Source organism: Polyodon spathula, chromosome 15 (genome assembly GCF_017654505.1).
Source record: "Polyodon spathula isolate WHYD16114869_AA chromosome 15, ASM1765450v1, whole genome shotgun sequence".
Classification (NCBI taxonomy): domain Eukaryota; kingdom Metazoa; phylum Chordata; class Actinopteri; order Acipenseriformes; family Polyodontidae; genus Polyodon; species Polyodon spathula.
The window spans coordinates 18,386,829-18,414,207 of record NC_054548.1 but is presented as its reverse complement, the minus strand read 5'-3'; the positions used below and the strand labels follow the sequence as shown (position 1 = coordinate 18,414,207).

At 37.6% G+C, this 27,379-nt stretch overlaps 1 protein-coding gene across 1 annotated transcript in view; it reads right to left on the bottom strand.

The window, feature by feature from the left end:
• The window catches only part of clybl (citrate lyase beta like), a 62,318-nt gene that overhangs the window by 16,850 nt on the left and 18,089 nt on the right, over positions 1-27,379 (bottom strand). The window contains exon 2 of the mRNA XM_041272528.1: positions 14,400-14,607. Within this exon, the coding sequence (XP_041128462.1) occupies positions 14,400-14,607 (208 nt within the window). The remainder of the gene's footprint in view (positions 1-14,399; positions 14,608-27,379) is intronic.

Genomic DNA, 27,379 nt, shown 5'->3' with positions numbered 1-27,379 from the left:
AGATACCAGTGTTGACTTAGGGGTGGGCACTTCTCCAAAGAGCAGAAGGAAGCAAGTTTTCTTCCAGGACAACCTTGTACTTGGCTTGATTCATGCCAAAGCTGCCCGATTCCAGCCTTCCTGAAGCACCCCCAGATCATCACCGATCCTCCACCACATTTCACAGTGGGTGCGAGACACTGTGGCTTGTAGGCCTCTCCAGGTCTCCGTCTAACCATTAGACGACCAGGTGTTGGGCAAAGCTGAAAATTGGACTCATCTGGGGGTGCTTCAGCAAGGCTGGAATCGGGCAGATTTGTCTTTTTGAAGGACGCATGAATCAAGCCAAGTGCAAGGTTGTCCTGGAAGAAAACTTGCTTCCTTCTGCTCTGACAATGTTCCCTAACTCTGAGGATTGGTTTTTCCAGCAGGACAATGCTCCATGCCACACAGCCAGGACAATCAAGGGGTGGATGGAGGACCACCAGATCAAGACCCTGTCATGGCCAGCCCAATCTCCAGACCTGAACCCCATTGAATACCTCTGGAATGTGATCAAGAGGAAGATGGATGGTCACAAGCCATCAAAGCCGAGCTGCTTGAATTTTTGCGCCAGGAGTGGCATAAAGTCACCCAACATCAATGTGAAAGACTGGTGGAGAGCATGCCAAGACGCATGAAAGCTGTGCTTGAAAATCAGGGTTATTCCACCAAATATTGATTTCTGAACTCTTCCTAAGTTAAAACATTAGTATTGTGTTGTTTAAAAATGAATATGAACTTATTTTCTTTGCATTATTCGAGGTCTGACAACACTGCATCTTTTTTGTTATTTTGACCAGTTGTCATTTTCTGCAAATAAATGCTCTAAATGACAATATTTTTATTTGGAATTTGGGAGAAATGTTGTCAGTAGTTTATAGAATAAAACAAAAATGTTCATTTTACCCAAACACATACCTATAAATAGTAAAACCAGAGAAACTGATATTTTGCAGTAGTCTCTTAATTTTTTCCAGAGCTGTACACACACACACACACACAATATATATATATATATATATATATATATATATATATATATATATATATATATATATATAGACACACACACACACACACAGTCACCTCCAAGATTAACTGGCACCCCTAAAGATTCTTATAAATAAAATCAAACAAAATTAAATCTGCATTAACATTCTACTGTTTTTAAGTACATCTCAGTCTTAAGTAACTGTATTGTGGCCTTCCATGGCTTCCTGTTTCACTGGGGTATAAAAATGAGGCAACACACATGTAAAATCCATATGTCATCCATCACCATGGGGACAGGAAAAGAACTCACAAATGAAGAGAGACAAATGGCTGTTGACCTTCATAGATCAGGCAATGGGTACAAAAAAAATTGCTAAAAACCTAAATATACCACTTACCACTATTAGGGCAATAATTAAGATGTTCAAAACCAGTGGAACAGTGGTAAATCTGCCTGGGAGAGGTCGCAAGTGCATCTTGCCTCCACGCACAGTGAGGAAGATGGTTCGGGAGGCAAAGAAGAATCCACGGGCCACAGTTGGAGAATTGCAGAACTGGAGTTTGCTAAACAGCATTTGCACTTGGATTGGAACCGTGTGGTATGGTCAGATGAGACGAAAATAGAGCCTTTGGCCACATCATACCGACTGTAAAATATGGTGGTGGATCTTTGATGTTATGGGGCTGTTTTGCTTCCACTGGTCCTGGGGCCCTTGTTAAGGTCAACGGCATCATGAACTCTACCAAGTACCAGGACATTTTAGCCAAAAACCTGGTTGCCTCTGCCAGGAGGCTGAAACTTGGCCGCAAGTGGATCTTCCAGCATGACCCCAAGCACACATCAAAATCCACAAAGAAATGGTTAATTGGCCACAAAATCAACATTTTGCAATGGCCATCTCAGTCTCCGAACTTGAATCCCATTGAAAACCTGTGGTTTGAATTGAAGAGGGCAGTCCATATCTGAATCAAGTTAATATGCATTTTGTTTACTAGATAGCAGTGGTTAAGATACTAAGTCACCTTGGATAAAGGTGTCTGCTAAATAAACAAACAATAAGAAGTACCTTTATGTAGACAGAAAGCGTGTACTGCTTTTTATGTTTTGAATTGGAATTCAAAAAGATCTGATGAGACAGTAAGAGAAGAGGCTAGGATGTTCCACTTAAGCGATAGTGCCTGTCGATGAAGGCTCTACTGTGTGGTAGTTAACCGTGACGGGAGCTATTCGTCCTGAGCCGAAGGTTTTCAAAACAGATAGTCAAAATGAAAAAGAAGGCAACTGCGCAGATTGACTTTATGTTTGATTCACTGGTAATGCAGGAACGTACCAGCGGGCACCTACTGTGAATTAATGCCCACTACAGCTGGCAGCCGATTGGCTGATGACACGGAATTGTTTTCTAATGCAAGTTAAATACAATAGACAGTAACTTCACCTTCGGCTCAGGACACAACTCCAGTCAAGATCAACTACAACGTGGCAGTGCTTTCATCGACGGGCACTATTGCTTAATTATTATGTGTATTTAAAATTCTCTTTCATTTAGTGCAAGTTAAATATTCCAGTTGAAGACACATGCCTTTTCATTACACAGTGGAACAGAGATGGAGACTCAATGCCCCAGTCTACGACCACAGTGTGCTATAATGATACGACTGGTTTGGAAGGGTTTTATTAAGCAGGACGATCCATAAACATCAAAACAACATTACCGAACATTTCTTATTTTTGTTCAGGTTTTCATGGGTGTTTTTAATGACCTACAATAAACTGCAGCAAATTTAAAAACTGACTCCCTTTTCATACTTACATGTATAAACCTGATGTTTAGTCTATGTTAATGAGTGGTTTAACAAATCACCCATGAGGAAAACCCTGGAAGGATTCAAATAGAGTCAAATGGGAATGTTAGCATTGACAAATGAGAGGACTTGGTGCTCAGGCTTGCAAGACATGGGTAAAAGAGCCTGTATTGGAGCAGAGGCTTCCTTGAAAAGTTTCCACATAGACCAAAGTCAAGTCAGATCACAGTGTTGGCATATTTGAAGTTTCGTTCAAATAACCATGTTCCTGGCCAATTCGGAGCTCATTTCAAACATCTTCTATTTTCACATGGTGCGTGGTTTATACATCATTCTGTCCAAAAATATATGGATGTTTACTTGCACAAAAACATAAATATTTTCTAAAAGCACTTTGTTTTGTTTTAAATTTCATGAGGGATATCAATTTCACATCACAAAATAATCACCTGCAATTACCAGCAAAGGCAGTAGGCTCTTGTACTTACAAAAACCTCAGGTGTAAAATAAACCCAGGTTAAAATGAATCACATTTATTTGTTTGTTGTCCCATAGGAAATAAACCTGGAGTGTCCCTGCAGACTTATATTTGTATATTATAAGAATGTGATATGCCAATAGGAAATTACAATTAGACGTAAACATTTCTGCTGCACCTACAATACAATGCTATTTTGCACACACAATATTTTCTGGTATAATTTGTAGAAATCTTTTCAAAACGTGTGTGAACTTGCACATGCTTTAACCTGACATTTTGTGCTTTAATTATTTTTTGTTCTTTTGCACTACCATACCTCTTTACAATGATTACCTGTGCTTTGGCATGCTTTCGCTAGGCTTCATTACACTTTGCTGTGCTTTCACTATATGAAACTTTTATAAGGGATTCTCCAGATGAAATAAAGAGGGAACAACTTCTGTCCAAGGCGAAAACATGCCACAGCATTGCACAAGTCTGCTAATGTAATGCCTATCCACAAGCTGTATGGCAACTCATGCTTACTTTTTTTGCTTAAACCTTTTTCAGGGTTGACCCTAGAATGACAAGCACAGTAAATTAATTGCTGCATATCCTGTTCTGATCCCTGTTTTGTGGCAAGCAGAAGCACTATTGGTGTAAGTTACTGAAGTGAAGCATTACTTACAGATTCTTTACAGATTTTATATTGTCCAAAAATGAAGGGAAATCTGCGGTCTCTCCGTTTAATTAGTGTGAATGTTTTTTAAATAAGTCACCTCTAATAAAGAAACAAAACTGCGTGAAACCCCTTCAAAAAAAAAAAAAAAAACCCTTCATTATAGCACACTTCCCACTATGACATGCAAAAACACAGGTCTCCCGCACCCTCAGCAAATGGGCTATAAAGTGGGAGTGTTACAGTTTAATTAGCTTTACAAACCTTTTACCTAATTATTTGTAAAAAAAATAAATAATAATAAATTCTCTCTCTCTCAAAAATCGGATAACTCGCAGGCAGCCAATTTATTTAAAATAAAAATGTGACTGGTGGACATTTAAACTCTCATCCAACAAGTATTAAGGACAATATGGAGATGCAGTCCATTTTATTACTTGCTGATACACAGTATGTGTATAAAGTATATGCTTGTAAAGCCAGATCAAGAATTTGCTAACGATCTCTACAAATATGAGAGCACACCATCATATTCTCTATAGGTTCAAGTCAAGGTATTACTTTTGACCCGTAAAAAAAAAAAAAAAAAAAAAAAAACAACACACACCTTTTACAGAAATACAGGCAGACTAAATGCTGTAAACTACACAACTACCAAGCAGGCTACAGAAATGTGAACATGCAGACATCTGGTAAATGTGTGCTGCACACTCAACAGATCTCAAGAAATCATTTCAGTATATATTATAGCAGTAATTAAAAAAGACTACATTTGGTTAAACTGACCGTCAGTACTAAGTATCCTTAGACCTGTATACAGATCTATTGAAAGAGTTAATTTTAGAATGCATCTGCGCAGCTTGCTCAGCCATTCAGCCTCCTTTGCTTGAAAAAAAAAAAAAAACTGTGCTCTGTTTAAAACTAAAATGTTCCCAGTAGAATTGCCCATACCTGCTTTGAAATCTGCCTCTCCTTTCTGAATACATTCGTTGGTACAGTAATTTTGCCTTCTCCATGACCAGCACTGCCTCTTATGTAGGAGCGCCTATCTGGTTGCATTGCACATATGATTGAGTGATTGCATACTTCCAGTTGAAAGTGGACTATAATATATATATATATATATATATATATATATATATATATATATATATATATATATATATATATATATTATTTTTTTTTTTTTGTGTACCTACATTACCTTTTGATTTTACACACACAGTGCTGCATTGTATATTTAAACTTTTATTTAAATGTCATTTCCTAAGATGGGATATTCGATGCAGTGATTAAATGATGTACCAGGTTCTTGCAGCCATAAGATAAGCTACAAAGATCAGCCCAAGTAACATCACTTTTCTGTTAAGAAGTATTTTGTTTTATAGCTGTACAATACTGTACTTAGGCACAAGAAAGGAGACATGACTGGCGCCTGGGATTACCCTATCAGACTATCAGGTAGGACCTTCCTCTCTCAAGTCCAGAACTTACTGCTCAAAGATGCTCTTAAAGAATAAAGGGCTATCCAAGCAAGTGCCTTTATTGCCGATAACGTAAGCCTGCACTAGCACACTGAACACAAATCCAGCCGACATACAAACTTGTGTATTGTAACCGGAAGACAGGAAGACAAGGGAGGAAAAAAAAAAAATCAAAGTAAACATTCAGTCAAATGCCTATCAGGGAGACAGCAACACAAGACAGCAGACTCAAAACAGATGGATGTGAACACTACCTGAGAAGAAACGTGAAGGTTTAGAAACGTGGTCAGAGTTAAACAGCGTGAGGAAACAGTAGCTTACAGTTGTCAGGTCAGATAACAAACAGACCTCAAAAACCAGTCTGAGACAGCTCTACGGCGCAACTGATTTACAGGGGTCTGGACTGCTGATAATTAGTTTAGAATCGAATGATGGCTCGCCACAGTTAAAGATGAGTAATAATGAAGCTGAAAGGTTAATGAAACCTTAATAAAAATCCCCTACAACCAGGGAATCATACTTTCTTGAAATGCTAACACATGCTGCTTAGTAGGAGACAGAATTCAGAAACGCATGGCGATCACTACTATATGACATTACATTGTACACACCCCTACAGTACCTGTTCTGAGGGACTTTGCAAGGGCAGTAAAAAAAAAAACAGAGACCAGTGTCATAATTAAAGCCTCACAAAAAGACATCGTGACCACAGCAACAGTACTTCAATTTCCTTTCATTTTTATGTTACCATCCATAAGGAGCAAACTATACATTACCGGTTTATTTTGTTTTTTTATTTTTTGAAAAGGTGGGGTATTGAATGCGTTTTGTTTTAAAATGTCAACTTTTTTTTCAGGTGACTCTGTTGTTCTTTGTTTAAAGAGGGTATTGTTCTTTTTGTCAAATACATCACTTCTCAGATTTAAAAACCTCACCAAGTGCAATACCACAAAAACTCTCTGTAAAACTCTCATAAAACTCTCTGTTTAGCACACACTGCAAGCTACCTGGATTGCAAGTGCATAAAGTCTAAACTATTGATTTTTGATCCAAGTGATACCCACAGCAGGATGCTGAAATTAAAAGAAACTCTTCTGATTGGCCTTTTGGTCTCTCAGTCAAAATGACTTTGACATACATGATTCAATGCTTTTCAAATGAAGCAGCAGGCCTTCCCAAGAAATAAAACCATTTTAAAAGATGAAGCAGAACAAATTACACATTTAACAAATGAAAGGAACCATTAAAGACTTGAATTCCATCTCTGGGATCTTATGAAGTAGTATAAAGTTCCCCCAGTGGAATTAGCATCCTATATTGAATTGTCTTACATCCAAAATTACCTTCATGACATGAATATTAACACATACTAAAGCATGTTAATAAGTGCTTGGGGGTTTCGTCTAATCATGTTGAGGTGTACACACACGCAATAAGATTCAAACAGAAAAAAAAACAAAAGCTGATATTAGTTTATTTTATCTGTTTATTCAGGATGTGTTGCGGTTTAAACGTCTCCAATGTTGTGTCACTGTCATTGTGAGTGTCAAGTCCCGGTAGCAGCAAAGATAACAGATATTACTTTCAAATGATTTCAGATTAATAAATGAACACCTGTGTCTGCACATCACCTGCAATTGGAGGACAGCAAAACAATTCAAGGTTTCGTCCCACAATCCCTCTTGCTATCCACAAATCTGCAATAATGTTTTTTTACTGCTTAAATTAAAACTCTTAATGATGTTTCCAGGGGCCACTAAACACAACACAATTATCTAGCAGGTTTACTTGCAGAGGGTATTCATGCTACTAAAAACAAACCAAAAAATGCACTTCATGAACCCAAAAAAGAATTCCTAGTTTTTTTGTTTAATTTGTTTTATGCATTCATTAAAACTGTATTGTCATGTGATGAGCACAGAAAAAGTTCACTGGTACACAGGACATGAATTGTACTTGATACCAGTTCACTGGTATAAAGAGTAATTTACCTGGTTGTCACTGTTTACTTATTGAGAAAGTGATGAGTATACTGTATCTGTGCTTTTCAAATACATTTTCTGAAATCTTCTGGCTTGTCGTGGCAGTTCTTAATAAGAATCTTTGTTTTTTTATTTGCAGATGTAAAGAATGACATCTGTTTTTCTGGTATGATCTCATTTTGCAACCTGCTGTGTTGCAAAATGAACGCCATTTAAAAGCAGCTATAGTTAGTACTGAAGTACCGGCAGGAGTGGTTCGTTTGCTCGTCTAGCACACAAGCTTCATTTTGTAAAGACAGCATTTTACAGCATTGTAATTGTTTGGATAGACTAGACACTGCATATAGAGAAAAAAGGCATTTGTTAACCAAATGACTAGAATTTTTTGGCGGTCAACCAAATTAATAATTTTCTTTTTGTTGTACTTTGCTTAAAAGCCTGGGTGATTGTAATATACAGTAATATGTCGCGTATCTGCCCGTCACATATCCACCCAAACTGTTTAAGTTCTTCAGCAACATTATTTTATTATTGAACGAAGAAGATTAGTACAGAGATTGTAGATTCTACCAAAGCTTTTGTGCTCTAATCGCTGCATTGCTGGTAGTGTCACGTGAGCTGTTCAGTGTGTGGATATGTAAATAAGTCCTGTTTGCCTGCGGGGCATATCAACTTCAACCTCCGTCTCGATCTCCTGCCTGTCACTCAGCAGCAAATGCACACACCTACACAGCAGATGGCTACAAGCATTAATATCATGTAGCTTTCTAAACAAGGGATTTAGGGGAGCTCCCTCTCAAAACAATAATTGTTTACATATAGTAATTGTTACAACTGTGTATAACGGTACTTAAAACAGGATTAATTTATCCGCCTTTTTACATATCTGCCCTTACTCTGGTCCCACTGCAGTCCGGCATTGCACGGATTACTGTATATATTTAAATGTTATTAGTACAATGGAATCCTCCTTGAGAGGAATGTTGGCTATAGCATGCGTCATATTAATGCAGCAACACAAATAGGTGTCGACTACATCGCCCTCTATGACCCATGTCAGTAGTGTAGAGACAACTTAGCTGGCAACTGCCTTTTTAACACACACACACAGTCAAATATACATGGTATGGTGATTATGTATCTTTATTCTTGGCTTTTATGGAAGAAGTAAAGGATGGCGCTATTTAAATGCCTACTGCAGTTTAATCAATTAAACTCAAATGCTTCATGAAACCCAACTTGTCTGAAAGATGTATCTGCAGATGGAAAGAATGGCATTTTTGTGGGTATTCCTTTGTGTTACTGTACACTTCTTCCTTTTTTATTACCCCTGTAATTTTTCAGCAGGACTCCAGCAGCCTCCCTGTGAAAACATTCCACGACCGTTATACAATCTGTGCTGTTCTCTGCCACGATCATCAACCACAGACAGAATCCCCTAGGTGCAAAAAAAGTGCCTGTAATTTGATAAGGAGCCTAGGAGAACTTGCTTTCTTTGCTCTTGGGCCCAGCGTTTTGTGATGTCGGCCTGCCTTGAAATGTACACATACTGAAAATATCTATTTCAGAGAAGCCTTCCCTCTGCCACCACTGACTCATTTCTACTAGTAGGAATGCTTAGTTTGGCAAGTAAACAAGTTCAAATATAGCCAACAAAACCAATTTTCAAGCGCGCATCAAGAATGACTGCCTCCAATTTAACTGTCTCTGTGTCTTTTATGTCCAGAAATATAAAATTTAAATGTAAAGGGTCATGTAATGTTAGGTGATGTACTTCTGTCAGTGAGAGTAGGAAATGAATGTAACCACTGCTTACTGGACTAACCCTTTTGCTCTTTGGTTAAGGTGTTCAGGGTCCACAAGGTTTGTGTCCAGATACACATACTAGAAAATGGTCAATGCTCCATCAGAATTATGAGGTAAAACTAAGTCAAGTAGAGAAACGTTTCAGTACACTGAAGGCGGCGCTTGTCCTATAAAAAGTTTTACCGATAAAAAAAATTACATAAAAAACTGTTAAAATAAATCATTAAAGGTAATTGTTAACCAAGAGTCAGGTGAAATATTTGTTATGTGTGTGTGACAGAGAGCAAACGAATCCGAGTAAGCAATCTCCCTGAAACTATGGGTAGAGATACGGTTGGGGACTACAAAGCTATGTCTATAGGGAGAAGAGACAGTTGGCCAGGAGAGATTTGGCATGCAGCAAGCACAGGGGAGCTTTACCCACAAGAGCCGATGTAGAACGAGAGGACACTGCAGACAGGTGGGCTGGAAACAGGAAAGGATCAGCCCCATTTCAAACAAGTGACAAGAGAGGGTTTCTTGAGCATGGCAGGAGCATAGCTGTCATGTTTACAGTTACCTGCTTGAAATGCACAGGAGCAGAAAACAGCAGGCTTTTCAGGTTCAAGATTTGTCATTGTTTGTAATACACTTACAAAGGCTTAAAAAAAAAAAAAGTGCTAGTCATCTTCAGTTTTGTTCCCCTCCCTAACATTAAACTGAGCAGATCCACAGAGAGACCATGCCTTTGGACCATTTTTTAAATTGGGCAATTTTTGTTGTTTAAAATGTAGGATAATCTCTGATATTTTAACACAATTCTCTGCTGAAAAAGTCACAAACTTCTCCCTTCATGTGGCATTTTCTAATGTGACAATGCATGTAATGCCAAGATTTGACCACAGCCACTCAAAATTTTAGTCTTTAGTTTCTGCACATTTGTGAATAGTTGAGTGCATTCCTTACATTGGGCTAGATACTCTGAGCCATTTTCTCCAAATTGTCATTAGCATTATTTTTCTCTGATGAAGGGGAAAAAACACACCATTTATACTTCTAAAACAAATAAGAAACAACTCGATACTACCCACAAGCCCCAGCATCACATATCTGCAGGTTTTTTTTCGTTCTTGTTTGGTAACTGTGAGTTTGTGAAAATATCATGCTAAGTAAATTGTTGTGAGAATCTAGCCCATTGTCACCTAAAAGGCATTAAAAACCCTCGGACAACGAAAGAATTTAAAATCACACACTTTTCCTATGAGTTGTCCTTTGGATGGGATCACAGCGACTTCACAGATACATGTACAGCCAGCTCCAGGAAGAAAAAACATAATTTGCTTTTTAAAATTAAAATAAAACAAGAAGAAAACTAAATAAGACTATCTTTCAGAGGCTCGGTTCAACAACAAAAAATGACGTGGTTCAAAGAAGAAGACACATAATTTTGTCAAAAAATAAATGCAGGCAACCTCAAAGGCTCTGTTGTACTTAATGATACAGATGCTGCTCTTCCTACAGACTGCTTTTCAACGTCTTCACTCTATGGACTGGAACTGCACAGAGCAAACTACTGAGGACTCATTCACAGGGTGTTACGAGGAGATTCCCGGGGACAGGAGCGGCGCTGCAATATTTTACTAATCTCAGAAAGGACGTTTGCTTTTCAGTCTGTCTTCTACAGTAACGCCTGTCAAAAGACTTCTTACTGTACTGAAATGATCTTATTTGTATTAATACAAACTGGAAGTAAATATTAATTATACACATGCTCTGTATACAACAAGAAAAAAGAAATGCAAAAGGTTCAGATTTCTTCTAAATGTTAACAAAATGCAGTAATGTCGTTATTAATTAATGTACTTCCTACTATGCAGATGATTTCTATTGAACTAACCCAAGGACAGCCATCCCAATATTTACATAGCAACCCTTCAAATCAGTGCTACAGTTCATTTACATGAAAATGAGAAAGTGCAAGCATATGCTGCTTCGCACAGTTTCTAAACAGAGTATCTAAGAAAGTGGTATCTCTCGCTTTGTTAAACAAGAAATGTCATCATTAGACTACAAACAATGTATAAGGAATCACTATGGCATGGAAGCAAGTTATTAATGAGACAAAAATACATATTTTTAAGAGAGACATATATATTATCCATGAATGTATTAACAGAAATATCTAGTGGATTTGTTCCCCTATTTACAAATGCAGACAAATGGTTTTGTGAAGAGTTTTCCCTGTGTTTATTCAGTGGGATCACTTTGAGGGTTTATTTTATTTATTTATTTTATCCTCATGTTGCATATATCTGCTGCCACCACCAGGACATACATGAAAACAAAGATACTGTATTGCAGAAGCTCAAAAAGCACAACACTTTGTTTCCTTACTCCTCCAAAAAGGATTATTATTGAGTTCCTAGGATACCAGCAAATAGGGCATTGTATAGTCTCTCCCAAGCAGTCCATCCGGAAATGTTACATTATGTTTTGTCATCTCTGACATAGATTGCAGCTTATTTTGAGTTTTCTGTCTAGAATACGTTAAATGAAAATAATTTGGATATTGATTACAATGATTAATTAGGTGTGGGTTTTTAAATGAATACAGGATATGTTTAAAATAAATACATACATACATTATTCACAGTGTTGTCTGGTCATAACCTCCTTATTGTACAGTGAGAAATAAATTTCCTAAAACGCAAGGTATACTGTATAATTATTGCACAGTGGATTCCATAAATATCATGGAGTACATATAAAGACAACTCGAGGAGAGTATCCTCTGACCTGTGTCAAAGCCAACACCAGAATTTATTTGCACTGCATCACTCTTCAAAAAGAGTAGTGCAGTACATCTCTTTGAAACAAATCACCAGGCTTGTGCTGCCTCGGGTGTTGGGGGTGGGGGATTCAATTTCTGAAGCCATCAAGGTGCACTGCAAGCCCAGTTGCTAATAAACTTGTTATTGTGTTCCCATACACGTACAGCTGTGAGCCGACACGAAAGCAAAGACACATTATGATTTCAGCTATCAACCACTACTACCACCTGGAGGAGAGAGGCGCGCTGATGACACAGAAGCAAGGCTAAATCACCCATCACAGAGGCGTACAGACAGCGAAATTAAAAGGCCAAAAAAAGATGAGGGGAAAAAAGAAAAAAAAAAAGATTTGTGTGCAGTCCCTACAATTGGCATCCAGTAAAGCTAATAACTAATCGCCCTCGCAAGTTCCTAGCTCTAAATTATCAAAACCGGCAAAGAAAACAACATCCGTCCACGTTCACACTCCAGTGGAAGAGGTGGTCCCTCGCGGCAGGACTGCGCAGTCTTGCCATCTGGAGAATAAATCGAGTGTGAAGTACAGTATAGTTTGGGACCAAGCTCCGTGGCGGCAGCTCAGCAGTTAGTTCATTAGTTCCAAACTTCCAGGGATTAGTCCAGCATCTATTCTTCTACTGGAAAGGATGAGACAGATAGAAAAAGCAAAGCTTCAAGGAGGAATGTGACAACTAAGTAGGAGACCATAGGGCACATTGTTCAAAAATAAAAAAAAGGAAAAGAGATTAGAACTGGGCTTTAGCTAACTCTTGTTGGTGTGTGATAGGCTTTATTTTATCACATTTAAAAATAAATTTAAGAAAATACATTCTCTCTGTATTACTGGCATTCTGTTTGACTTGTCACGCCACCATGGCCTAGAGCTTCGGTAAGCAGTTTAACAGCACTCACACATGTGGTCACATCATTCTTTTCTGGCTTTTAAATATGATACCTGCCTCCAAACAGCAGAATGACTGACATTCGTGTTTTGTTTTTAAGAATGCCACTGGCCTTCTCCAATGCATCTTCAGACTCATCAATCCACAGGGTGAGGCAGTGCTGTGACATGAAGCGATTCAGGGAAGGAGCAGCGACAGCAGCTGACTCGGCCTTTCATTGTCCAAGCAGAAGAAAGGTTCTGTCGTTGGTTTGTTTATTTAATGTTATTCAAATACAATAGCATTTCAATAACGTCAACCTTCACACATAGCAGCAACATAGCCTACCCTTTTAATAAAATGTGACCGATTTAAAAATTAGTGTTTCTGATTTTGTGTCATTGTGAATTTATTTATTTATTTTAAAGCAACTGTATTCTGAAGTTCCCCTTAGACAATTACATTACATTGCCATAAAAACTGCATTACAATATGTGAACGTTATTTTGCAGCCAATAATAAACAAAACATGAAAAGCAAGGGAACTGAACTGCATTTAGGCTAGCTTGATATTTCCTGGTAGGTTAGTTAAAGTTTTAAAACTGACTGAATTTGCCATAATATTTGCATCCTTATTTAAGTGAATATTATTACTACTGTTTTTTTTTTTTGTTTGTTTTTTTAATGTGCAAATAGTGCAACTTCTAAGGAATAGCAAAATAAATCCATTTATATCTGTTTCATGTTTATTGTGTTTACAACAATGACATAACTGGCAGAGAATGGTTACTTTGCCTATTGAGTGAATAAAGCCTTATCCTAATACCTTTTTTCCCTTTTCTCAGATCCACTTTGGTTAATATTCTTCAGCAAGCTAATCCTTTACAGGCAGAACCCAGTCTGTCAATTGACTGACGAAGGATTTTTTATTCAGCTGTTTCAATTATTTCTTCTAAATAGCATTAAGACGGTGTCAAAAAAAATAAATAATCTGAGCCAATGCGGCTTAAGTAGAAATGAGTAGCAAGTATGGAGTTAGCGGAATATAGAAGCACAGGCCCTTCATTGTAATAAATAGAAAGCAAGTAAAAAATTATTTTAAATTATCCTGACCTTTCGCAGCTGTACTGTAAATGGTCTCGATTCGGGGGATAAATGAAAAATAAGGTCATTTTTCTGCTGTTTCTGAAGGAAATTAGACTAATTGTTAATGCAGCACCCCTTTGTCCAAAGATTTATTAAATATGATATGCATTCTGCACAGCTGAACACATTAAGCCACATACTACCAAGTACATTCATTCTGATGCAATCTCAGGATTTGGATGCACGGTCTGCTGGGTTGGATAAGAGAATATTGAAATGTGCGTAGCCCATTAGCCAAAGGAATGTTCTGGCAAACATAGGTGAAAGATGTCTCGGCCTACCCTACTTCCTGGTGAACAAACTACACAATGTACCAACCAACAGCAGGTGCTACCTTTTTGCTCAGCGCCACACCGTCTTCACAGTCGAGCACCGCGCAGTCCACGTTTAAAGAGGCCAGCTTGCGCAGTTTTCTTTCATCATTTCCAGGAACGTACAGGACGGCCCGCCTTGGGATGTAGTTGGAGGGAAAAGTATGCTGGAAACGGTGCTGGCCATCCAGCTCCTGTCTGTGGACCCACACTGACCATGAAACACAGCCTCTGGAACAACAAGAATAAACACAAGCTCTGTATAAAAATACCCATATTGCAAATAATTAAAAAAATGTTATTGTGTTTGCTTTACTCGTGACATTTTCTGCCTGGTTAAAGAGATAATAACCTAACAAGGAATGTATGCTGGAAATTTGGGATTATAAGCAATTTCCTGTTTTCCAAATGCTGTTGAAAAACATTTCCATTTTATTGAAACTAATAAAACCCACATTTGTTCTGCTTTGTGTCATAGGAGTGCAAAGTTTACAGAAGTTTTAGCAAATCTACATCACTTCTCATGCAGATTAAGCATGACTTGAAAGCAAACAGCTGATTTGAATTCACAAAGGAAAGATCCACATTGCATGTGTTTACAGTTCATTTGTGTTGTCTTTTAAAGTAAATATGGACAAACGTCTAATACTTGTAACTTTAAAGTTGAACAATGGTTTTATGAGAAACAGTGCTGGTACTTCACACGTTCTTACATGTGTAGGTACTCTTCTTAAGCTAAAGTATATTTAAATGTATTCACACATTTTTACATTAAAAAAAGGTATTTACACTATTCATTTAACAAACTCGATATTTCTAAAGCACACACACCCACACATATACAGCACAGGCACACATGTCAAGTAAAATCTATTGCAGGAAGCCTGCTTTGAAATCATTCAAACACGATGCATTACAAAACACTGACAAGTACTAAAACAAACTTTGCAACAGCAATGACAGAAGCTCCCACACAACTCTGACTCCCACAGCCTGTTTTCCTTTCAGCTTCTCATTCAGCTAGTTGTGCAGTGTTGACCAGCACTCTGCAATGGTTTATCACGGACAGATCAGAAACAATTGTTCACTACTCATCCCAATTTTGAAAGGCTTAGCGCCCCCAGCTGAATAAATCTATTAAGAGGTAGACACAAGTATGAGAAAGGAAGGGGGGAAGAAAAAAAAGAATTCACAAAACAAAAGTTTGAGCAACACAACAAATCTGCACAATACTTTCCACTAATTAACACGGGACAATGGAAGCTGTTTGCTGTAAACATCAGCCAAGCTTGTACAAACAGCTCACAACAGAGCCAAAAACTCTTGTTCACACTAAGCATTTGCCTAATGAAAGCAGTCTTCCAAAGACTTTTATTGGTACAGCTGCCAAGCATGCATTTTATCACACATGTTAATAAATCGCAGTTATGGTACTCACATTTTAATTATTTGTTCTGTAGGCCGGGCTCTCAAACAATTAGCGCTAATGAATGGCCAAAATAGCTGAGACCATATATGTCTAATTAGAGTCAAGAACAGTTCTCGCCTGCATGTGCATTTCAATTTAACTTTAAGGGATAATGTTTGTTGATTGTATTTATGTATGCTGTGAGCTGCGAAAGAAAAAAACTGCTCACTACTAGAGGGGGTAAAGTATTCTACTTCCTGCCTTTGTTCTCACAAGAAGCTACAGTCACTACAGTAGGCACTTAATCCTGTCACCCACGCTTACAATTGCCTTCCAATATCAATCAAGCAAAATCTGAACTAAGACGATGCACCTACATTGTGTAATTAATAGCAATTCATGTAGTTATTGCTTAGGGCACTTTGCAGGTCCAAGGGGGGGATTCTAAATGCTATAGTGTTTAAATTTGGTCAGTAACAATATCTCACAAGGGGAAGGGGGAGGAATATGCAAAAACTTTGGTGTAGATTGTGAAACAGAAAAAGGAGGAGGAATTTGCAGCCACTTGAGGGACAAAAACCTACAGCACCCACATTGATGGGGAAACAAACAAACAAACAAACAAAAAAAAAAGCAAAACAGCAAAACTAATGAAAAATAAGGCTCGCAAAAACAGATTCAACATTCAATGAAAGCTGCTGCAGAGTGAATGTTAAAAAGACATTTTAAGTAGCCACTTGAAAGGCAAACAAGCATGATGTAAGAGGAGGGTTTACAAAGTAATTCATAGCAAGTGGATGAGCAGAAGATAGCAATTAAAGATATATATATATATATATATATATAAATGGTTTATCATATCAACATGGGTATTGTAGTTCTTTTCACTGAATGAAACAGGGTAACACAGAGGGGGTTTAGAACCCAACAGCCTGGTAGCTATCGGACACTAAGGGATGGTTTGCCTCCCACAGTTGCATTTGAAGGCAACAAGATCCTATAACACAAAAGGCGGTGCTCCCAGTTCTTAAATGTGCCTGACACACACTCAATTCAGCCCTTTCAAGGTTTTACAGTCTGCAGATTTCTGATAGATTTTACTTAAGACTTCATTCACACTTGCGATTTAAGGTGGCCCATGGCCAGCCCACAAAAAAAGGCAGCCCACAGCCACTAGATTTAGGCCACCATTCTGATGAGGCCCAGGACCTTTACATATATTATGGAACGCAAAGCAGACCGAGGGGGCCGCCTTCTCGTGTCACATTATCAATTTGATTATGTATGATAACGCAGGACAAACACAGATCTTCTCTTTTTGGAGGAGGGACAAAAACAAATGCAAGGCTTTTTTTTTGTTTGTTTGATAATAACCAAATCAATACAAGTACCATATATAAACGTTAGCAAAGGCAACTTTGCTTGAAATTTATGTAAACATACCCGTCTAATAAAACTGCTTCCGGTATTCAAGTCCGGTGTTGACTTCAGTCAGTATCCAGAGCTGTTCAAAGATGCCGAAAACAATAATACAGACCTAAAGATCAGATCAACGACTTTGGCAAGGACAAATTTCATGCCGATGGTAATGTGCTGCTTTGCACTTCATGCAGCAAAGCTGTAGATTCCATTTATAGATTACACTAGATTACATTTATAGACAGACGATTCTAGAACACATGGGAAGCGCTAAACATAAATTGAATGAAAGGAAATGTAAACAGCAAACGCCAGCGTGTCACGACAATCTGGCTGGAGAATGCTGCAACTCCATTTTACAATAGCCATCCGGATAACAAAGACACTCTGAGTTGAACAATATTTTTTTTTTTTTTTTTTTTTTTTTTTTTTTTTTATAACAGGGAACTATTTGTAATATTTGAAGTATAAAAAAGGTTGTTTGTTTTATTGATTAATGGCACTGGTAATCTTGTAACTTGAATAGAATACGTATAACTGAGAAGAAACATGTTTAACGTAAATTATCTGACTTGTAAATGCAATGAATGTTAAATAGTTTATTTTTGTATAAAATGATTCCAGGTGTAACTGATTAATGAATAATTAATTAATTATTATTTAATGCTGTGTCGTTTCTTAGGAGGGGAAGTAGTGTTAGGTGGTCAGTTGTGAGCATCTTGTGAATGTCAGTCCTTGTATGTACAGCCTGTTAGTCATTTGGAATCTGAGTGAAGTTTCCATTACGAAAATAAATATTTAAACCTCTGAACAATAGCAAGTTGCTGTTTCCCACATTCTAAATACCTCAGTGTTCTTGAGAGAATAATCTGACTGTGGGTTAGGGTAAGCTCGGACCGTCACCCTGTTACACACCATTATATTAAGTCAAAATATTCAATAATATATTATTTTTTTATATATATATATATATATATATATATATATATATATATATATATATATATATATATATATATATATATATATATATATATATATATATATATATATATATGATAAAATTGCTACTACTGGTCTGTATTGAAAAAAATATTAATAAGAAACATCAGCTACAATTCAAGGATTACTTGATTTGTAGCTCGGAGTGCAGGCTGTCGTTGCATTAAAAAATAAAAAAGAAAAAAAAAACCCTACATTTTATGCCTGTTTTTCAGTCACGTGTGAATGCGCAAAGGAGCCTTAAACCGCAAATGTGAACATTGTTGCAGAGCTAAGCAGCCCTGAGTAGTGTGAACGGGGTCTTAGTGGGTACCTGTGCAGCCCACAATAAGGTATTTATACAGGGAGATAAAGAAAACCCTTTCTAGGCCTAAACATCGTAACACAGGATACTGTACTGTCTGCACACAATGGGAAAAAATAAGGTCATGTCTCATTGCAAACAAGCCAGAGTAGCAGCCAAAGTGTTTAAAAAGACATGCAGCAGCTTTTCTATTGTATAGCTCTAAAGCATTCCCTTGTATCAGTCTGCATGTAGAAACTTCTCCAATGACGCAACTGAATTCTGAGCATGGATTCGTATAATTTATCAGATGCTGATAAAATGCATCCCGTTTAAAAACAAAAAAAAAAAATAAATTATATTATATTCTATATATATATATATATATATATATATATATATATATATATATATAATATATATATATATATCAACGGTTTAAGTCGGAGTTCCCGGAGTTGCCAAATTAAGCCTTTGTGGAAAAAGGGGTGAGGGGACTAAAAGAGGATGTTTTCAAAGCTGGTGCCCCCAGAGGCAGGCACACCCCAGGACATGCACACCACAGCATTGTACATGTCAGGGAAGGGTTTTCATTTTCTGCCACAACAAATTGCTGGAAAGTCAAATTGTCATCATGGGAGTTTTTAAATCAGCAGCTGACTAGTTTATTGTTTTTTTTTTGTTTTTTTTTTGTTCTAGCAACATAATACAATGTCAATGGACTCATTTAAAAGTATGCAGCATCTTGGATCACTGGTGGAAAACAAAAGTTAAGATTAAATATTATTTTTTATTATTATTATTATTATTATTATTATTATTATTATTATTATTATTATTATTATTATTACTGTACAGTATCACAGGAAAGTTCTAGCTCAGATCTACAGCCCACTCTGCCACACCCTCTGAATTGAATGGAAGACGCTGCTCGAAATGTACATTTCTTGCCAACTATGGTAATATTTCAGATATGTAGAATTATTACATTGAGTACCTCAAAGCCACAAAACGACTGACCATCTGTTAAAGATTTTCCTGCCATGAACCAATTATGTTTTTATAGTTTAACAATCACCTAGCACATAACATTTATACAGTACTCCTGCACAATGGGGGATAATAATATAGGCAGCATATATACATTACTAACTGCTGTAAAACAATCACATTTTTACTGGATTTAACAGAAACATTGCTCATATCTTACGCAGTTCGATGCAACTGTTTCAAATTATGCTAAGGCTGTATATTTAGTGGTCCCAGTTGGAAAAGACTAAAAAATGATCTTTACCTCCTTTGTTTCCGACACCCTTTCAGAGACAGTCCTGTCTGTCGTGACTGAATGCAGTGTTTGCAGTTCTTGACCATTCTTCCAGTTATTGGCATTATAATGTCATGGGGCAAACAATATCTAGTTTTAATCTAGTATAAAGTTCAGAGATGAACCACAAAGCCAAATAAAACCTAATAAAAAGGACCATTAATGATCTGAAATATTTTTTTCAATTTTTTTTTTACTTCTCTCACTTTTCCAAATGCGCCTGGTGTTTAGATGAAACTGTGGTTGTATATGATTTTAAAAAAAGTGATCCCTCTGGTAATGTTAACATGTCTGTAGTTTCTCTTACTTTACCAGAGCAACAGTCTACCAATTGAAAAAAAACACACACACACAAACAATAAGTGTAACAACACAAACATAAAGCACATCAAATAAATAAGTAAAGCAGGAAATCAAGAAATCCTTAAACATTAAAGCAGCCGTCAAAAGTCCTCAATAATTCACTTTGTTTGGTACTCCCCCGGCTAAACAAAGAGAGAAAAACAATCCCAATGAAAGCTAATTCTCAGCATGAAGTACCAGTTCCTTATAAGCCCTGGGTCTGAAGACTCAAGCCTGGACCCAAAAATTTACTGAAATTATCCAGCATACAAAGGAGGGGTGAGGGAACTAATCAAACTGCTTTTGCTCAACACAAGGCTTGACTGGCTGATCCAATAGTTGCCTAAACAGGATAAACCAGTGGCAAGTGACCCCCCCCCCCATCTTGAGAGCTACACAAGCACTACTTGTTCCACTTTCCTACACTCTAGCTCATTAGTGAGGATTTTGCAGCTTGATCTACAGAATGGGCTCAAAGCAACACTAGCTTTCGTCAGTCCCCGATACATCTACCTGTAAACTATCGTTCTTTTTACATCGATGCATTTTAGCAGCACATTTACATTTTACAAAATAACTAGTCAGTTACTGACTGTGCCCTTATGCCTTCAGCCTATAACATAGTATCACTTTGGTTTCCAATCAGATTCAATGGTTTTTAGACCCAGCCTTCTATTTTTATGAAAAAAAAAACTCTGCTCATAAGCAGATCATCTGAGACACACATCTTGGGTAAAGCTGAAAAAAAAAAAAAAAGAGTCTTCTTTAATGCAGGAGGTTCTTAGCAATGTATTGTTGACAAGCACCACAACACAACTGATATTTTAATTGCTGTATCAGATGCTCTACAGAAGATCAAACTTCTGGGCTGCTGTTTAGAGAAGATTTCAGAGAAGATCAGGACAACTGATTGTTATTGCTTTTATTTTTTCTTAAGACAAAAACATCTTGAAAAAGGTGAATCAAGTGTTGGGTGTGGGAAGGGCAGGGGGTTAGCTTTTAACTTCGCATTTTTATTGACTCCAAGAAAACAAAATAACAGGCATATTAAGAGTGTGCATTCTGCAACAGACATTCAGGCCTTTCGAGGCCTATTGTACCACTTTGAAGAGAATAAAAAGAAACCCCACTGTTTGAAATCCAGTGGAACATCCCCACAACAGAGCACAACTGTTCCCTTATGCATGAATGGGAAAGAGATAAAAGAAAAGATGGACTTCTGAGGTACAGCAAAAAACAAAGGCAACAAAAGTGCTGATCATGAGGGAATGACTCAACTCGTTGCGGCAGAAAGGCAAAGAGAAAAGGGCCTCAGACAATAGCACACACAGCCAAGTGACATGCTGAAGAATTGAAAAATCTACAGAAAAAGTGTCTCTCTTCTTCTCCAAACCTGACAAGAAACAATTACTTGTCGGCTCTGCTGTTGTAAACAGATCACTGAAATCTGGTAAAATTGCCTCAGCTGAGCACTGGACTCTGTGCACCACCCACCCCCACCCCCGTTGCGCTTCAAAGTTCTGGACCTCGAGCACAGATTAGTTCAGCAGATTTATAATGCCTCCGTTTCTCAGCCAACCAACACTAACACTTGCCTGTGATTCTGTTACAGGTTTTATGTTTAAGATAGTCACAGTTTTCATTATACAGTGTCAGTCTTCAATACCATACTTGATTTACAGATACATGTATCAACATCCATTATATTCTGCTTTACTTATTGACTTTTAACACCACTTCAAATGTTTGTTTGTTGTGAATAACTTAACAGAAATAATTGTCTTGGCATTACTATACTAAAAGCTCACCCCCCATTTCTCATATTTTGCTTCTACTGAAAACGCATTTCATGAAGTACAGGAGCTGTGTGTGCTCCTAATTTTAAATCACTCCTAATACTGTAAATTAAGTAATTTCATGCCACTGCAAAGGAAAACTGAATTTTAATTCAGTCAGCACAGACCCACTGGGAGATGGGGACTTCAAAATGCTGAAAAGTGTACTTATCAGGCTCTTTCCATAAGTGTTGAAAAATATATATTCCTAGGAGCATTTTTTGTTTGTCAACATTTAACAGGTTTGGATCATAACGCTTTCTGAAAGTCTGCAGTCCAGATTTTTGCAGATTACTGACTACCCTCTCAAGGCACAAACCAACAGTGAAGAATACTGTAACACAAATAATCTGCTGAATGTTCAACACTTGTTTCAAACCTCACCAGCAGCTCAGATTAAACGAAAGGGCTATTATTAAGCCTGCCAGTATGCCTGATTAATGGATAAATGCTGTAATTGATTAGCTGAGAAGTGGTAATTAAAACGGAGTTCAGCATCAATAATGACTCACTGACAAAGGTAGCTGACATAAAATGTAAAATGATAGCCTGCAGCTAGAACGTCATCAAAGACAAGCAATTCAAATAAAGGATCTGCCCCGTCTCCTGTGCTCTGCATTTCTTTGGCCCTTTTCTCTTGGTAATGCTGTCCGCTAAACTGACAGGAACTATTATGGGAGCTGCTTGTCAATTCATCTTCATAAAACAAGTTGTAAAACAGCAAATAAGAGGCTTAAATGGCTTCATTATCTTCGCTGCTCTAAATCAAGCCAAAGAGGTGTTGCGTTCTCGTGATTTTGTCAAAGCAATTCTCTGAATGGCCGCGTTTGGCGGCCTAAACTTCAAGCTTACTTTACTTTCCTAAAGCCCTTCTGTCTGACTATGCAGAAGTTACTGCGTTTAAAGCTAGGTTAACCAACTGAAAACAAATACTAGCTGAGTGCTAATGAGGCACATCACAGAGTACAAGACTGTGCCCAGCTCTTACCACGGATAATGCCTTCCTTGTCATCATGCTCACGATATGGAGTCAAGCGTTTAACGACACTTAGTATTAATTATTTATAAAATCTTAATTAAACCATATTTGCTTGCCCATAGCAAGACAACAAGATGACAGAGGGATAAAACTGCAAAGAAAATATCTTCTCCATGGGAAGCTTTTATAGATTAAAAACAAAACAAAAACAACAACAACTGCTGAGCAACAAAACTGCATTAACACTGCAATTATTTCGGCCAACAAAACTGCATTTACACTGCAATTATTTAGGCTAACAATTTGCAACACTAAACACTGCCAGAGAGACAGATGGCCAATACATACGCACAGCTGTATTTACACTTCTATGCTAAAATAAGAGACTTTCAAAAAGTGATCTCTGGGTTTTGCAATGTGGTGTGATTGGCAGAGTGATAGAAAATTCCTCTTGTTTTTTTTTTTTTGTTTTGTTTTTTTTATCTGACCAATAGTTTTTTAATATATGGGCATTTCAGAAATGGGGAGAAACATACTATACGGTGATATGATTCCCTAAGTTCTGATATCATGGTGTTTGCACCAGCTCAATGAGATAAAGCCCTACAGTATACGAGACCCCATTTACATCCCATATTTAGATTTGCAACCTCATCTTTGCTCAGCAACATGCCCGTTACATAATAAACCACTGCTCTAGTGCCAACAGAATAATATTAACAACAATAATCACAATAACAGGCATTGAAATATTACAGTGTGGGTCTCACCCTCACATGGTGCATTAACAATCTTAGTATTTGTGGATGAGAATAGTATTTTATATGTGTGTGTGTGAAAGCAAGCAGCTAAAAGAAATGATCTGTAATTTAATGTAAAGACGCACACTGCTGTAGCCATGTATATCGTTGCGTGCAAAATCAACAATGGTGACTGAATATGCCAAGTCACCAGCACCATTATTGAGATCCACAATCCTGCAGTTTTTATATTTATCATTTTGTTACTAAATAACAGGAAGAAAATGTAATTGTGACAAATTAAGCATAATTATAAATGCACTGCAGCGCATATATTATGTACAGAAACAACGTAAACGTTAACCCGCTAGATTTTGTTAAATGTAATATTTTTATAAAGTTGCACGACGTGGAAATAATTACCATTTAATACTGATCCACTGCCGTTTTGCCCAGCACAGCATGCAGCTTTCTATTTACCTTTCGCGCATGTGGACGTATGGAAGCGTCTCCTGAGCTACGTAACCACATTGGTCACGCGATATGAAAAGCCGGCCCTAAATCTGCTTTGCACTCATATAAGGCCAGCGCTGGTCCCAGATTGCAGGCCCTGGGTCACATTAAAACGGCCTAAATCTGGGCCGGCCGTAGGCAGCCTTTTCTTTTTTGGAGCGTTCACATATAAGAAAAGTCGCCCCTCAGCCACCTCAAATCGCAAGTGTGAACGGGGTCTTAATAGCAACATAATTACATAATTCCCCAGTTCACCTGGAAGAAAAGTCAAATCTGAATTTAATGATTATTCCTAATATCCTAAAATTGTCAAATTAGCTTTATTCATGGATTACCTTTCCTAAAGCAACTCTAGGTATTCCAAGAGTAGTGTGAATCAGTGAAACCAGTGTGTTCTAACTAAAACAGTAACAAACCTCCCTCCAATTTCAAAGAGCTATACAATTGTATCGAACTCAAAGCTAAAATATCATAAACACCATTAATCACCAGACCCAGCACGTCTGTGAAAGAGCAATTGTATTATAAATGATTAATTTACTGGACTATAAAAAACATCAACTCTGATTCTTTGAAGCAGAATGATATAACCCTAGAAGAAAAATAATCTTGATTATTTATTGTTTGTTTGCTGGTTGTTCTCTAGACATCTGACTCACACATTCACTATCGTTGTGTTTGCCGAGCAACACATCTATTAACACAGCTTTCCTGGATAAATACAGAGTCATCTTTATAATTCTGGAGGGTGAGGAGGAACCCAGTTAAAATGCACCTATTTTGCTGTGTTCAATCTGTTCCTAAACAAGGAATCGAACACAACACAAGGGTTAGCAAGTGATTTCAAAACATCAAAGAAAAAACCTAACGAACAAACAAAAAACCACAGACTAAAACCTTACCATAATGTCAGACAGTACTGGCCGATTATAATGTATTACCCACCTACTACGTGCTAACGTTCACATGCAACAATTGCTGCTCGAGGGACATATAAAAGGTCAGCCACTGTTGACCCCTTCCAGGAGATTTTGACACAGAGATTTAATTAAGTTGAGCTAGGAGACTCTCCAAAGGGAAAGGGACAGCCTTGCACTACATGAGTGACAGGACATTCCTTATAGCTTCTTAGGTATGCATTAGGTATATATTACCCTGTGTGTGGGTCCTGCCATTTTTGCACGGTATTGACAGCAAGTAATTTACAGTCTCCCAGCACCACAGGCAGCAGTCCGTTGAAAACCATCTATGGTCAACAAAGCAAGGGAGCAGGTCTCAACCTATGCCAAACACATTGAGAGAATTTGCTTTGCTGTATAGGTAAATTATTTCAGTTAGCGCAACCGGGTTTATCATGAATGAACTGTGATTTTGTGATTTTAGCCAACAGAAGTCCTGATTCTACTGGTTAGGGTGCATAGTGGAAAGCTGGTTCTAGAAATTTCATCACTGGTTTAATTATTTTTAAAGAAAATGTCCATTAGGCTTTGATAATTTAACTGTTAAATTAAAAAAAAATATATATATATATATTTAAAAAAGGCGGATTGGTAGTACCGAAGCACAAGAAATTCTAAAAGATTTATGTACAATCAAAAGAAATTAAAAACCAAACCACTGTCTGGCTCCCAGTCTAAAGTTCTAACAACCAGATGAAGTTGTCTAAACAATATACAATTGAAACAGTGGATATACTGTAGATTGAACTGTCGTTAACTTATTTTTATATTTGTAATACTTTTTTCCATAGCAGATTTTTTTTTTTTTTTTGCTGGTTAGTGGAGTGTGTCCTCTAGTGGTGACACATAGTACTACAGGTAGTTCAAACCACAATTCCCTTTTGGACATTTACTCTAATTGAAGCAATAGCATGTCACTTAAATCCCAAGGCTTCTCTTTTATACACAACTGTAGATTGCAATTATGGATGCAATGCAAACTAAGCGTGAAATATAAGTGTTGTACCTAGCTTGTACTGACATATGTATAACAATGGGAGTTCTCCACAATCTTGCACTGTTCTCAATAGTTTCTCCATGGATATGCAACCAAACTCTCTCTCTCTCTCTCTCTATATATATATATATATATATAAAAGTAGCAATTAACTATTTACACAGTACAGTATATCAACTCCCCAGGTAATGAATAAATATTCAAATGATTTGCCCCACTACAGGACCACCTAAAGTGACCAAGAAAGACAACTGAAATAACCTGTTGTTCTAGTCATAGTTTAAAAATAAAGAACAGTGGTTTGACTTCTTTACAGAACCTATTCTTCCCATGTCTGTTAATGCGGGGAGGATCAACTTGCCAGCCCTCTACTCTCCCTGGAAGGACTGGCCTTTCTGAAGCTCAGGCCTGCACATGTCATACCACCATGGGAAGTGACCCATCTGCCTCATCAGTGGCTAGAGTTCAAATCCCAGGCGGGGCCAGGGCTTAATGCAATGGAAAGCACAGTTTCATACTCACTGTGGACTAATGGCCGAACCAAAACGTAGGACAGAGCTTCAGTTCCCTCCGCCTGGCCTCTGGTATGGACGATGACTGATAAAACTGTTTGGCATTGAGTCCGTCCCTAATTCAAAGTTAAATGTAACTAGATTATATAACTTAACAACGTTGTATGGAAAGTCTAGTGTGTCCAGCGTGATCTGGCAGACACCCAATTTTTTTTAGCCTCATATTTAGTTATTGCCTTGACGAGTCTTGTTACTCTACCTATATACTCCCAAACTGTCCACAAGGTTTAGGCTATATAGCCTTGTTCTCTGCACACCAATGGCTGCTTTCCTGGCGTCTATTCGTCAGTTCAAAGCAAGCTGTGCAGCTGGCAGGGCCATTTTTTTTCCCTCACCGCAGAATCTGACCGCTAACCTAATTCCTTGTGCAGTACAATATGTGCTTAATACAGGTTTTGTAAGGACCCCTGAATGACAGACAGTTCACAAGAAGCTGGCAGTAGGGCAGTTGGGTTTGTTTTCAGATGTACTAATAGCTGCTCCAAGGCCCCCATGAAAAACTACATTTCAGAGCATTAAAAAACAAAAAGGCCAGAATTGAAAGCTGTCCCTGACTCATGACTTAAAAAATAAATCACCATTATAAACACTGGTTGTTTCATAACAACCTTATTGTTTAGCCTCTGTATT